At 36.5% G+C, this 15,873-nt stretch overlaps 1 protein-coding gene across 3 annotated transcripts in view; it reads left to right on the top strand.

The window, feature by feature from the left end:
* The window catches only part of ATP8A1 (ATPase phospholipid transporting 8A1), a 118,300-nt gene that overhangs the window by 44,089 nt on the left and 58,338 nt on the right, over nt 1–15,873 (top strand). For all 3 annotated transcript variants that reach the window (XM_050337781.1, XM_050337783.1, XM_050337782.1), the window contains 6 exons: nt 2,392–2,464; nt 4,766–4,871; nt 6,072–6,154; nt 6,336–6,385; nt 11,810–11,879; nt 12,889–12,973. In XM_050337781.1, the coding sequence (XP_050193738.1) occupies nt 2,392–2,464; nt 4,766–4,871; nt 6,072–6,154; nt 6,336–6,385; nt 11,810–11,879; nt 12,889–12,973 (467 nt within the window). The remainder of the gene's footprint in view (nt 1–2,391; nt 2,465–4,765; nt 4,872–6,071; nt 6,155–6,335; nt 6,386–11,809; nt 11,880–12,888; nt 12,974–15,873) is intronic.

The following is a 15,873-nucleotide window of genomic DNA, read 5'->3' as shown; positions in this document are numbered from 1 at the left end:
GTTCTGTGGCATTAGGTTATATACTCTGAAATAGCATCGCTAATAGGATCACTGAAATACAGCACAGTTATTCTACTGACAGTTCTGTACAATTCAGAATTGCTTAGTATAGAAAAAGTTTTGTCATTCATTGAAGTTTGTGGTATTACAGTCACATGATCACACTTTTCTACTGTTAGTTAGTAATATGTTAGAAATAATTCCTAACATGTTTGGGAAAAAAAATCCATATTTGAGAGTGAAAAATATGTAATGTTATTTTTAATATTTTACTTCCTACAGATAGTTTTACAATGTTAGTACTACCTGGTTCTTAACTGAAACTGAAATTAGAGCACCCAAATGTACTTGGGACCAGCGTTAACCTATTAACAGGGACCTCAGGAAAGAAGAAGTCCTGGTTTCCTTTCTGCTGTCATCTGCGTGGGGCCTTATACCTCTTCATCATACTTTCTTCAACTAAATATTTGCAATACCATTCAAAATAAGCTCAGATGCATCAGGGAAGAAATATCATTTGTCAGTCTTTAAATAAGCAATATTGCATTTGTTGAAAGTTACGACAAAATTACAGTGTGTCATCATCTTTTGTTTTAAATGTTTGAAGGAAAAATAATCTTTGCTAAATTGGAATGAATAATTCTTTGTTTAGATAGCAAATTAAAAATAAATGAACATTTCCCCCAACACCACACAAAATGTGGCACACGTGCACACTGAAAATCCTCATTTGCTGTAGAAGTAAAATATTTCTTAAAGATACGTAAGTGTGCTTAACTGCATAAGAGTGGTTTCATTAAAATAATGCAGTGTTTACATGAAATAAAGCACACTTGCTTCTTAGCTATTTATGAAAATAGACTGGTTTTGACTAATACACATAAAAATCTTTATAAGCCCATCTGAAATGGATAAACTGATATCTGAGCTATAGTTAAAAGAAAGAAGTCAAACCAGTACTTCCCTTTTAAAGGCATTGAACATCTTGTAAATATTTATGAAATAAGATACTTAATAAATTTATGTATAAATCTATTGCAGTTAATAAAATCTGTTTGCGACAGTAACATTTCTAGTCCTAAAATGACTAATGTACTAAATCCCAAGTTTTTTAAACCTTTATTTTTTTATATTATAAATAATTGTTTTCGAGTTTGACACAACATATACCTGCAAATATTTTTACTTATTTTAGCCAGAATTATTATACTTATTTTAGTCAGAAAGCTTTAAGAAAACAAAGCTTAAAGCTTGGACTCTAAACAAATACAGTGTGTCTAAAGATGTTAATGTTTGGCACTTCAAGATCTATTTGCCCTGCATTTAAAAAAGAAGTCTTGATGAATGAGAATGCTTCAGATTTCTCAGTTTTAGTTAGAAAAAGTAGTCCTTGTACTTGTAGTGACTGTATAGAGGAGATTCTGCATTTTCTATTCCTCCATAGTAGTTAGTGCAGGACTAAACAGCTCACTTTTCATAGAGAATCTTTAGACTACCTATGATATATATGGCTTATCCTTTAACTTAAATAACCAAATGTGTTTACTGTTTTGTAAGATTATGTGATCCAAGGCAAGACCCAAAGTAAATGGAAAAAAAAAATCAACAACTTTCTTCCGAGTGCGTTCACTGTTTTCTTTCACTCAAATTCAAACTCAGCCAGATCATCCTAATACTCAACAGTAAACTCCAGTAACAAGTCTTTGTAGAATTTTCAGCTTTCAGCTTCAACCAGAATATTTGTGCATTTGGAGAGATGTTAGTGTGTGGCTTTACTTCTCCAGAACCATCTCCTCCTTGCATCTCTTCAGTCCCTACTTCGCCATTGTTGCTGTGTCTTCTTTATCATTTTAATATGTTCCTTTTTGGTCGTCAGTTTCTTATATTCATTTTTGGTCATATATAATAGAAAACAAACAAACCCTGTCCAAGCAGACTTCTCTGATGTCTGAACCCAGTTGTTTACTTCTTTCAGCTATCAGACTTCCTTTTCTACAAATATTTAGAAACCTATTCCAAAACTGCTAATTTCTTGATAAAATGTTCTTTGGGCATTTATTTTCCTGAGTCCCTTATACGATCTCATTCTAGAGACCAGAAGACAAGAGGGCACAGTCTTACATTGTAGATGTATTTTTATTTCATCCCTCATTACCTGAAGTCAGCAGAGAGACTTTCCTGGATTTAAATATATTTATATAAATTGAGGTTTCCTTAAGTAGGTAAACTTTGGAGATGTGAAACAAGTACTTTTTCAATTCTTTTTCTTACAGTATGTGATTGCAGCCTTTACTGTAACAACTACAACACAAAATTTGTCTTTGAATGATTTGTATGTAAATTGTTAAAATGATGCTAAGGGTGATCTCTTTTTTATTTAATTATTTCTAGGCAGGGCCCACAAAATGGAGAAGAAAAAACATTTAGTGACTCATCATTACTGGAGAATCTTCAAAACAATCATGTAAGTTATATAGAAAAAATTACCATTGTTTTGTGAAATCAAACTGTTGCTTTCAATAAGTCAAAAGATGATGTCCTTTGAAGGAAGATGAATAGTGTATTTACACATAATCAGCATGACCTCATGAATACTTTTATAATTGTTGCTGATATATGTTAATTAGATTCAGCTCATTTTTTCCCCGTCTTTTTTTTTTTTTTTTGGATGGTGTGATTCAGGTGTTAAAAGTCTGAAGTAGCCTTGTGTTCTTCATTCTGTGGTTGTTTTAACAATAGTTATGCTGTTTACATGATGTCATGACATCCATTAAAGCTTTCAGGGTGAGTCAAGTTAACTTACCATCCTTCCATGACTTACCTAGGCTTAGGCAGGAGTCATGGCTTAACCATATATATGGTTATATATAACAAGCAGGTTTGTGTAGATGCTTCATTAGGTCGGGTCTTCAGTTCAGATGATGAAATGAAACAGGTGTTTTGGAGGCTGGCATTTGCCCCGAAGAGATAACACATTTCTCAGGAAACTAACAGCCTAGTTTATAAACTGACTAAGAAACAGTACCATCAATACCACTTTTTGTTTGTTGTTTGTACAAAAAAATGTTTTCATCTGGTCATAAGCAAGAACACCTACTTTAAACAGTGTGGTTTTTCTCTTTCTGAAGAGTGTAAATAAATTACTCTTTTCTTTCCTTGAAGTTTTTCTTCCCAGGAGGCTAGTTCCAGTTAAACTGGCACACTGTGAAGCATTTTTTTGTTATAAATGGGGCAATCTTTAATGGTAGAAACCTGAGTGCAACTCTGAAGTGTATCTAAAGCAGAGGGGACTCTTATACTTACCTGCAAGGGCCATTTGTATTGTGCTAGTAATATAGATAGTAGCATAGTTTTAAAGAGGCATTGTCTATTACTGCTGTTATCTGACTGTCCTTGGTGTGCTAGTGTTGAATCATAAAAGTTTTCTGATAGAGATGCAGTATTAAGAATGTATAATATGAGCTTGCAAGCTATAAAAATGCATTTTTAAAAATCTTTAAAATTCAGGCACACATTCAAGGAGAGATTTCACCACTGTATTTTAAATGTGTTCTGAAGTGCTTTGAAAATGAATTTGTAATTCAGCCTTCTGAATACATCTTAGGGGATATGGAGGCCCTCAGTGGAAGAGAACAGGGACCTGCCCCTGTTAGTGTTTCTGCACCATGGAATTAAGTTAGGTTTTCGGAGATTATTGTATTTTATAGAGTAATTGTAATGTTATTCTTAACCTGCTATTAATCTGAAATGCTATAAATATGCTACAACAGGACTCTGCTTCACCTCAGGTCTCTCATAAAGTCTCGGCTTCCTCATATGTCAACTTACTCTTCTATGAGCAGCACAGGGGTCTTCTCACCCCAACAAACTTTCACAGGTGGCAGGGTTTTATTTTCCAGTCTTTTCCCTGCTGAAGGAAGAGAGCAAAAGGGGGAAAGAAACAACCCCCCTCTTCAAACTTCTCTCTCCTCTGGCTGCCAGCTTTGGCCTTGAACACTTTGTTATCTTTCTGCCGGAATTCTTTTGCAGCGGTTTTCATCCAAGCAATCAGTCCTCTAAAGCTTTTTTTCTTTCTGCTCTCTTATAGGAGAGAAGCGGGGCTCAGTGCCACACCTGCCCCTGGCCCAGGGCCAGGGGAGGAGGGAGGCCTGCTGCCTCTCCTACATGGCCACTGCTCTTAATTTCAACTGTGCAACAACTTTCTCTTCCGTTTTCTTAAATATGTAATTAGCAAAGGCGTTACTGAAAGATTTGATTGGCTTTTTCTCCGGAAATCCACCTGGACAAAACCATCTTCAGCCCCGGGGCTGGCTGGTGGGCAAAACCACGACATTTTCAATTGCTGCATCTTTCTAGAGATTCTTAAAAAATGTTGTCAAATATAGTATTAGTCAAAAGTAAGAGATTATTTTTAGTAGAAAACACAACATCTAAAGAAACTCGTGTGAATCAAGTAAAAATCTTTCAATACGTCATTCAAACTTACCTTCCCTAAAACATGCTTATTTGAATTATTCTGTATATCTTGTTACCTAATTTTGATTGTTATAATAGCAAATGCCACTGAATTCTGTTTATTTAGCAGGTATCTAAGTACAGCAGCAGGAAGTTATTTTACATGCTAAAATTAGTGTACAGATAGTTTTTAAAGGAAAGAGGAAGGATCTTTCTCTTTTTTTACTATTATTTGACTTTATCTATTACTACATTTTGGTTGTTTATTGCTTAAATGATTAATCCCACTCTGATGTCTTTTTTTTCTTAGCCAACTGCACCTATAATATGTGAGTTTTTGACAATGATGGCAGTGTGTCATACAGCAGTTCCAGAAAGAGAAGGTGATAAAATCATATATCAAGCAGCATCTCCAGGTGAGACTCAAATAACTGAGGGAATATACAGTATTCTATCAACTCAACAAGTAAATTTTATTCAGTTTATTGTTTTTTTAAGTCTCTTCCAAAATTAAAAAAGATCTCTACCTCAAAAAAGAATTGGTGTAATCTAAAATCATTTTTGTATAAAAAGGACTTAGACTTTTTAAAGGCTCTTTAGAAAATATGTATGAATCTCCCATGGATTATGTAAGGGCAAAGAATAATTTAACATACAGCACTACTAAGGTGTTGTCAGGTTGCTGTGGAATTCTAAGGGAGCTGCTCAGATGTAAATGAAAATCCAATCAGGAGATGAATTGATGTCCTTGCTTGGACACTATTCTATACTTGGTAACCATGATACTGATTTAGAACAGAGACTGTGTAATTGAAAGAAAAATGGTTTTTATAGGATAAAAGTTGTGATAAGTTCTATTAAGGAGTGTAAAAATATTATAGTGCAAAAGATTTGATTCGAGCCTACTGTGGTTCATGGACAATTTTTGAAGTCAGGAAATGATGAAGCAAGGCAAAATGATTAAAATATGCTTAGCTCTGCTGAGCTAATGCATTATAAGTTATGATGGGAGAAATTACACAAAGCATAGAGGGTCTTCCTTGTCTTCCCCAGCTCCTGGGTGGCTGTCTCTCTAAATTCTGTCCTTTAACAGCTGGAAGACAAGGACAGGGGTAGGGCTATAAATAAAGCTAACCAGGTCATGGCAGTGTTTTACTGGGCATTGTAAGCAAATTCCATTCTGACATCCTGAGCCACTTGGAGAGAACTGATGACTATTGGAGGCAAGGTTGCTGGTTGAAATGTTTCCTGACTGTAGACATTAAAGTTATCTATTATTTAAAGGAATGACTTACCACTCTTCTCTTCCAAAACAGAACTTAAGCGTAAACTAATGTACCTTGTCCAGTGCCCTACTGAGGAAGGTTTGAAGAGGATGCTCTCATTACTGAGCTATGGGATGTGTTCCTTTCAGGGCTTTTCTCTGAACTGTAAACTCATTTCATTAGTTTTAACAGGAGAAACAAAGAGTTCTTTCCAGCACCACACCTAATTTTAAAATCCGTAAGGGAAAAAGGAAGTCAAAAGTAGAAAAGCTTGGACTGCGTTGATTAAATCATGGAGTGAACTAAGAATTTTCTGGTACATTTGTAAACTAATTATTTAACTTGTTGCAGATGAAGGAGCATTGGTCCGAGCAGCCAGGCGTCTTCGTTTTGTATTCACTGGAAGGACACCTGACTCAGTAATCATAGAGTCTGTAAGTACATTAGAGTAACATTATAATTTACTGTATTTAAATAATCTGTGAATAACTGCATCCTGATACATATGTATTAATATGTTGTTTGGCTGGTTTTGGTTCCTTTGCTTGAGTTGTTTTGGATTAATTCTCACCTTTTTTTTAATATTGAGTTTGGTTTTTTATTTTTATTCTTCAGTTGGGACAGGAAGAGAGATATGAACTGCTAAATGTCCTGGAATTTACAAGGTAAATGGCATGTTTTGCACTTAGTGACTCTTTGTGAAAATACTTTATGAACTTCTCACATGGATAAAAATGTTTGCATTTTTTGTATTTTTACAGGCAAAGTATGCAGGTTGTGTAGCTTTTATCTCTGTAATTGAACATACTATAGACAAAGAAGCGTACATGATTAAGATTACACTTCTGGTTTTATTGTAAAACATTTTCAGAGGCTTTTTCTTTTTCCTGTTGTCTACTTTGTGACTAATATTTTTCACTTCTGCTTTTGCTCAAAGATTAAAAAAAATCTTTGATCTCAGAACTTTAAACATTTCTGTGAAAAGACCATATAGGAAAGTACTCTAACGTCTAAATGTATTTCTGAAAGCCCTGGTGCCATATGATTTATTAAAAATAAGTGTATTTGTCTTGACTGGACATTAAATTTTGCATTTGACCTTAAATACGCTTGCGTAATTATGACTTGTTTAAATACTCTACACTGAAACTCATTATCTTCTGAGCAGCAACACTACAGTGTTGACTAGTTAGTTTTCTTGGAAAATGATTTTATCACAAACTTTGCTTTCGGTAAAAATTTTATGTTAAATCTGTTGGAGTTATAAAGGTTATAAGTTATAAGAAATAGGGATGAAGTTTCACTTCTTATGTAAAGCTGTTTAAATTGTATCCATGTATGCCATCTCTGTTCTGTGTTTGTGTGGGCCCTTTGCTTACTTTGGCACAGGATAGGGAAGGGATTTACATGTAGAGGAAGCTCCTTTTTTTCTGATAATGATTACTTGAAATTGTGCCTGTGCAAAGTGATTGTTCTTTTCCTTCCTGTCCTGTTATGTTTCCTGTGAGCTTAGCTAAAGAAGCGAAAATACCAAAAAATAAAACAATGCAAGGCAATATTGGAGAGACAGGCAGAAGATGTATAGGTTGGGTGAAATCAGAGAAGTATTGCCTCGTAATACTAGTAATAGTAATAATAATCTGAAGCATAATTAAAGATTACCATAGTGTGGAAAAAAAAAAAGGCAACAGAAAGTAATTTTTATAGTTTTGAATGTCTTTTAATGTGCTTGCAATTAATATTGGGATTATATATTGTAGAGGACATACTTGAATTTTTTTGAAATTTACACCATGGTCTCATTTTTTGCAGGCATTGCTTGCACTTTCTTTTCTGGAAAGTTAGCAAGTATGTTGAGCAAAGTGACTTGTTGTTGACTGCACATCTGTGAAGGTTCATACTGCATTCCTGGAGCAGGAGAGAAAGTTTCCTACTTTGTTTCTCATTGTGATTTCGTAGTTGATTTTTTTTTTAAAACTTCTGTATCAGTCTAAAATTTTAATTTAAATAGTGATACTTACTTTATGAAGACAGGAGAGTTGCTTTTACATCTTAACCTTTGTAGGATTAGATTTTTGGTGTGTACCAATCATACAACCTTATTAAATATTCAGTTTTTATAGTTGGTTTTGTTATTCTTCTGTAATATTTATCTTTTCTTGGAACTGACTTGTTGGAAGCACTAGAGGTCACCCGTGTTCCATAGGAGAGATTTTGGCTTTAAAACAACACCACATCTGTATGGGTAGGAGCATGTACCTTCAGAGAGGTAATCTGTACTGAATAAACTGTTAAGAGTTTGCAGGTGTTCCAAGTCTTTTCCAAAAAAAAAAATCAAATTAATTCCTTGTTACTTTCCAATGCAAGCCAGATTAAAACTCTATACAAGTAGAGTACAACAGTGTCAACATTTGATAGGATAGTATTTTGGAGAAGCACATTACAGAAGAAAAAAAAATGTAGGAATGCCCAGTAGAGTTGTCATTTATGGTATTTTCTCTTTTACAGGGATTAAAGTTGTACCTGTGAAAAAAGTAGACTTATACAACATGCTAATTATACTTTGTTCATAGCAAGGATGTAGTTGTCAGTCTTAATTGGCAGGTGAGCATACTGGAAGTATTATACTGGTAATCCTTAACCAGTACACAGTTATTTCTAAAATGCAGTGCTAATCTCTGTGGAGCAAATAGTGTCTTAATAACTTGTGCTGAGTTTAGGTTGGCTCCAGCAGTTAAGTCTGCTCATACGTCACAACTGCTGTGGTACCTTAAGTTCTAGGAAGTGAAGAGTTGTTCAGATCCTCTGCTCCCCATACTGTTAGGGAAGGAATTGTGCAGTGTTGTGCCTGTTCTTTTATTCTGTCACCTGGAACTGTAACAAACAGAAAAACTGCAGCTGTCTCTTGGCAGCCAAAACCAACTTCTAAGGTATGTACCTGCAGGTCAGGGGAAAGCAAATCACTATGTCAAAGATCCAGAAGCACAGCACGTCTTACATTTGGTGTCATCCCTGTGCCAACTATGGGCACTGTCTTTTCACTTGGGCCAGTGTGAAAATGAATTAGATTTTAAGTGTGTGATTCCTTATATCATTAAGGATAAGCAGTGGCCACTATCAGTGCACAAATTGCACATCACTCCTTGCATCAGCATGTCATTACTAGTAGTGCTACTGAATGAGGTTTTGATCTGTATCTGCTTGTTTTCTTAAAGGACTGAATTGCATATTTAGCAGCAGAATTAATTTCACTGGCAAGTATTGAGTGTATAGATAGTAAAAATATCTCAATATCTGGAGTATGTAGTATCGGTTTAATGACTGGCTTTCATCTGAATCCCTGGGGCATACCTCCATAGCCTAGCAGAAACTGTCTGTGATAGCTACAGTTTAAAGCTTCTTGTCTATATTTCTGTATTTTTGATTTAGAATGCCAGTGTATTTACCTGAAATACATACCTTGACTAGTCTCTCCTGTCTGACTAGTTTTATGAATAATCCACATTCCCTTGGCTGTTGTACTGGGCAGATGGAAGGCCTCCGAGAGCTTTTTAGACCTCACCTCCTCTCTATCATTCAAAGAGGTCCAGAATACACTGATCCTGTTTTGTGACTGAAGACTGACACTTTCTAAAAGTTTATAAAATAATGATTGGCTGACAGAGCAGGTAACAAAACCTCTGTAGCAGTGTTTGGTTTCTGTGGTTGTTTCATCTTAAACCAAGTCAGATTTTAGAGTTACTCTATTACTACCATAAAGAGCTACTTCCTAAAGTGGCAAACCTTGTGACTGAGGGAAGTATTTCTGTCCCTTCAAGATGCTTCTGTACATTTGTAATCCCATGGCAGCTCCATGGGAATTGCCAGCTGTTCTTCTTCCTTGTCATAACCGAAAGGGTTACCCAGCTGGAAGGTATACAGAGATCACTACAGTGGGTTTGCAGGATTTGATAGCACACAAGGACACTGGAGCTTTATTTTCTACTTTTTTTTTAATTACAAATTACTAAGAATTACTGTTAGTAAAGGAATGTATACACACACCTCCCGAGATTTGTTTGCACAGGGATGGTTCTTATAAAGAGAGCCTCCCTACTGGGTACAAGTAAGTCATTTGTGTGGGGCACAGACTTAAGGGGGTGCAGGACACCACCACATGCATCAGTCATTAGATGCTGCTAATTTCTGTTTTTCACCTGGAACAGCCAATAGATGATGGTGTGCTCTTTTCTCCCAGACCAATTTTTAATTTTCTAGATTGTTGTAAATTCCTACTTTCTCTTAATATTTTCTCCCTTTTCCAGACAATAAGTTGTAGTTACAGTTTCCTGTTCTGTGCATATTGATGGTATCTCAGGATGTCTACAATTTCTAGGCTGGCAGGTGTTTTCTCTGTCACTATTTCAGCAGGCATCTTCTGTTCAGTATTTCCCCCCCTTATAACCAGGTCACCTTTATGGCTGCTCACATCACTTCTGTGGTGCAAAAGCAAAGTAAGACAGTGGTCTTACGCTGACAGTTATTTGTAGTAGTGCAATTTTGTGGTTTACTGTAGTTCACCAGGAAATGGAAATAAAACTGTCACTGCAGTGAAAAGACTCATAAAAAGTTAGAAGTCCTTGACAGTAACTCTTAGTCATTAGCTTTATTGCAGTTTTACTAAGAAAGTGTATGTCAGTCAAGATTCAATATCTGTCTTCATAACTTAAGTGTCAGAATGCTACAGGAAAACATTGGTTATTCTCTGATACATCTACAGTAGAAAAATAGGCAGCTGTATGCAGGATTCAAGATTGCAGTCTTATATTGCAACACAAGTACAAATTTGCTGGGTTTTTACCTGTCAAGGGCAAATGTATGAAATTATTGTTTATACAAACCCTAAATCTGAGACTTTCTTTTATTTTAGGCAACTTAACTGCAGTTTAGATGATCTTAATGTTTCCAGTATTGTCTAATTAGATCCATAGCTGGAAAGTGTCTAAAGGCTTTTAGAATTGTGCTTATCTGAGGGTTTTTTGGATTAGAGGTGAAATGGAAAAGGAGTTGCAGCAGTTAATGGCTTTTTATGCTCATTTGTGAAATATTCAAGTAACAAGGTAATTTAATATTGCTGTTCAAATATCTTTACTTGAAGCAAAGTGCATGCACAGGTGGAATAGGAAAACATTTTCCTGAAGATACTCTTCAGTCAGTTACTTCACCATTAATTATAAAATTCTTTCCTCCACCATTCCCTTTACAGGATGTTTTCCATGGCAGTCTGAACTCCAGGAATCTTTCATACATTAATGCTCTTTGATGATGTATAAATGGGATGAAGTTCCAACAGAAATCAGAATTGTAAAAGGACCATTTATTTCCATCTCAGTCATATATTTTACTGTGAACTGTTTTGTGAGAAATGTTTTGTTCCCAGAATAGTTTCTGTAGAGTTATTTATAAAGTTGAAGTTTAAAAGAAATACATATTTTGACAGGACATGATCTTGAATCTAAGGAATGCTTGTTGGTGAACCTCAAAGGGAAGACAGAAAGCAGACATCGACAGTCTTCTCCATGCTTTCCTCCAACTTCAACCTCAGTTATAAGGACAAAAAGAAAAAATACTTCAATCTAACAACTGAAAGTCAGAAAGTAGTTAAAATCAGTCAAGTCCCTTTCCAGTTCTTAGCATACTGAAAACTTTGCATGTTAAATGAAACTCTGAGATGACAGTAGTAGGATTGCAGCACAGTACACTGTATGAGACTGGCTGGCTGAGAAGGAGGTAAAAATGGAAACAGTCCATGATGCACTACCTCTTTATGATATTGGTCACAACTGCTTTAAAATGCTTTTCTGTGGTCAGTAAACAGTACTCAGACAAAGGTAAAAATTCTCAATTTTTTTTTATGGTAAAAAGGCCTACAGTACTATTGCCCAGAAAAGTAGCATTCACTTTAATTATTAGACACCTGAAAACATAACTCAGAATAGATAGCTCTGAATTCTTATCCCTTTTCTAATATGTTGATATTATTAGGTAAAATATTGGTAAATGTTTATATTTACAAATCACCTTATATAGAGCATTTATTTCTCTTTCAGCTCTAGGAAGAGAATGTCAGTGATAGTCCGCACACCATCAGGAAAGTTAAGACTCTACTGCAAAGGAGCTGTGAGTTTTAATCTGTTTTCGCTGTAACAAAGAATATATGCTACCGATACAAATACAAAAGCAAACCTTTGTTATAATTGCAGTCAAAACATTGAAAATGCAGGGGAAGGAATGTTGATGTCTCTTTCAGTTTGTATCATTTTGCTGTGTAGCTGTTTAATGTGATGAGCTAGTTAATGTCTTTTTTTACTAACTGCCTATGAAGTCAGTATGACAGACCTGTTCATCCTGTTCTTTCTAGTGGACTAATACCCTTATGCTCCCTATTAATTGCTTCCTTCTGTACTCCCAAGAAAATGGATTGAATGTGTAGATGAATGTATTAGTTACTTGCTGGAGTAGCTGAGCATGGATCACTAGGTAGAAATAGTAATCTAGCATAACTGACTAGATGGGAATTTTAACCTACTATTGACATTATGCCAGAAGTAAATTCTTCCCAAAGCAAGACCTATGGAAAGTTATCCTAATCATAATGTATATAGAAATGGCAGAGTTGCTCATTGGTTCTCGTTCTGTATTTTAAGTCAAGTTTGAGGGGGAGGGAGATGAAATCCAATTCCTGCGTGGTTTAAGAAAAGGAAGTTTATTGAACAAAAATGTCCATTCTGTATCATCTCAAATGAAGAGAAGAATCTGTTGTTAATATTCTGTATATAAAGCTGGCTACGAAAAAATGAGAGTGGCTGTTACGAAGCACTAATTTTACTTTGTGGGTTTAATATTAAAAGAAGAAGATAACATTTTGGCACTTAGCAAAATTGTGGGAAATAACAGCAAAAAATGTGGAAGAAAAAAACTGCATTGTAGCAGAATTTATAAATTTAGAAAATCTGAGGATTGGAATGTCCTCTTATAACTTCTGAAATAAAATTACATCTTAAGTTTTAATGCTTAAATAATACAGTGCTGTATATTTTTCTGCCATTTTCATATGATTTGTATTGTCTACACAAAAAAACCCAACGTTTTTTCTATTAGATTGTTCTGTGTTACTTTTGTTTTGTAGGATACTGTAATTTATGACCGTCTTGCTGAAACTTCAAAATACAAAGAAATCACCTTAAAACATCTAGAGCAGTTTGCTACAGAAGGTGGGTTATATTATTTAATATAAAAACAAATACAAAATTCAGTTACTGCTCAACTTTTCAGTTTTTCAATTTTACATTGCTCTAGTGTTTTACTCATGTTAAGTTTGAAAATTATGTTTTGGTAATCATCATCATCATGGCTAGGCTTCGCGAACAAAGATTTGAAAGGGCTCTACCCACACTTGCTACAAGCACGCTGATGGCTAAAAAGGCCAATGCGAGATAGACAAGTCCGGTTGCAGAAGGCACAGCAGAAAGACTCCCCAGGTGATATCAGACGAGACTCGATTCTTTCTGTGCTGTCTTTTCTCCTCGAGAGTGATCCTGCGTGTGTTCTCAAAAGCAGCAGCAGCGTTATAGATGGTGTGTCTCCAGGCCTCCCGATTGGAGGCCAGGGTAGACCAATGGTGGTGATCAATATGGCCAAGGATGAGGGATTGTTTCAGGCAGTCCTTGTATCTCCTCTTCGGGGCTCCTCTCTTGCAGCAGCCAGTGGCAAGTTCCCCATAGAGCACGATCTTAGGGAGGCGGTAGTCCTGCATCCTGGAGACGTGCCCTGCCCAGCGCAGCTGTGTTCTCAGCAGCATGGCCTCAATGCTCGTGACTGCTGCCTGTTCAAGGACAGACGTGTTGGTCACAGAGTCAGTCCAGTGGATGTTTAGGATTGTATGGAGGCAGCGCTGATGGAAGCGTTCTAAGAGACGCAAGTGGTGCCGATAAATGACCCATGATTCGGACCCATATAGAAGAGTAGACAGTACAACAGCTCTGTTTTGGTAATGCCTCCTTAAAAAAGGTCTTTTTCTTCCTGAAAAGTTTCAGTAATAACTTCATACTTAAAAAAAAACCAGAAAACAACCCAACACACCCACAGAGTACACAGTGGAGTCATTTAACCAAAATATATTTTTCCAGAGAGCAAACTCATTGTGCATTGTTTCTCTGAAGATCCTATTTCCCATGGTCGCTTTCATGTCCCACACAGAGTGAATGCTGTAGTGATGGCACACAGGAAGAAATAGCTAAAGTGAAGATGCTTGGAAATGAACTTTTTAAGGTAGCTTTATGCTGCTTTGTTTCTGTCACCAGTCTCAATAAAGGAATTGCCAGCATTCTGTAATGGTGTGTTTTGGTATCTCTGCTGTTTTAATAATCACTTCTACAAAACAGTTGCCGAAGGTGGGGAACCCCACCTTTGAGTGAAGTAGAAATAGTAAGTAAAATTTAAATCACTATGCAATTAAGGTGATTGATACAGACAGCCAGTTAGTTAATTACAGTGGATTCTGCAGTACAGATGTGAGCAGAAAAGCAGACTGTAGAAGGGTTTCTGCATTCATGTAAATTATTCTAGCACAGTTCCTAGATCATCCATGCCATCCCCTTTTCAGGTATCTTAGTAAAGGATTATAGTGTTGTACTGTGCAGTATAATAGTTGTCGAGGTTTCGACTCTGGTCAGATTTTAAATACTTAGTAAAAACTGTTTTTCCCCATTCTCCCTCCTCTGCTCTTCTCAGAGGAGAAGGAAAAAAAGTTAAAAGAATTCCTGAGTAGAGATAAGAATTGGAAGACTCGCTTACTAATTAATTTTTATAGGTAAACAGACTCAAAGTGAATAGAACTTAAATTTATTGCTAACAAACTTAAACTAAAAGCTAAATTTATGGCTAGCAAAATAAGAACTAAAGAGTAAAAGAATAAAACAGTCTTAAAACACAACACCTTCCATCCACTCCCCTCTTCCGTCAGCTGCGCAGGGAGATGAGAAAAGGGGGAAAGTCACAGTCAGAGGCTGCTTCTACTGCTGTTCAAATCCATTTCTTAGATAGGAACTCTTTCAATTCACTGTCCTGGGGGGTCACTTTTCCATCAGGTGCAGAGGTCTCTCTCTCTCTGCATTCTGATGGTCTCCGTGGGCTGCAGGGGGACAACTTGCTTCACCGTGGTCTTTCACCACAGTTATAGGGGGTAATGGCTTTGAGTCCTTCCCCTGTTTCCTGTAGGGTCCCTCCCCATGGGAGACAGTCCTTGACAGACCTCTCTGGCAGGGGTCCATCCCTCGGGCCAGAGTTCTTCCATAATCTGCTGTCCCTTAGGTCACAAATGAGATGCATTAGCATAGATCCCCTACAGGACCACAGGTCCTACCCAGGACAACTTGCTCCAGTGTAGGTTTCTCTCTGCGTGGGCCACAGGTCTCCAGTAAGACTCTGTTTCATCTTAGGCCTCCCACGGAGTCTCAGCTTCCTCGTGCATCCACTTATTGTGGTGTAGGCTCCTCCATGAGCTGCAGAGGGGGTTCTCCTCGTCCCAGTAATCTTCCATAAGCGGCAGGGGTCTTGGCTTTCAGTCTTTTTCCTGCTGGAGGGGAAGAGGGAGGCCTCTCTAGACCTCCTCCTCCCCTCTCCTGCTACACTGACCTTGCAGTCTACATCGCTATCTCGTGTTCTCCTCTGCTCTCCTCTCTAGCTGGAATTTCTTCTGTGCAACAAACCTTCTCTTCCTTTGTTCTTGAATATGTTATCACAGAAGCAAATATCATTGGCTAGTGGTAAGAAGTCCATCCAGGAGCTGGCTATCATTGGCTTTTTCATAGAATAGCAAAAGCTTCTAGTAACTTCTAATTGAAATCATCTCTATGGCTGCTATTAACAAAAAAATTAAGCCACTTGAACTCATGACAATAGTGTTTTAATTTATCAATGAACTGGTAGAGAGTAACTGCAAGCAGAATTATAGTAATTATGGAGATCTGAATTGCAGTGGTTTTACCTCTTCATTTGTTTAGTACACTGTTACTATAACATTAAAATTATCCTTAATGTGTCTCAAGAAATAAGCTTACACTTAAAACCAAACTTTATTAAAATACTTTTCTTCTAAAATACAGTCCTTACA

Source organism: Myiozetetes cayanensis, unplaced genomic scaffold (assembly GCF_022539395.1).
Source record: "Myiozetetes cayanensis isolate MyiCay16 unplaced genomic scaffold, myiCay2020 scf7, whole genome shotgun sequence".
NCBI lineage: Eukaryota > Metazoa > Chordata > Aves > Passeriformes > Tyrannidae > Myiozetetes > Myiozetetes cayanensis.
This window is presented reverse-complemented; position numbering and strand designations above follow the sequence as displayed.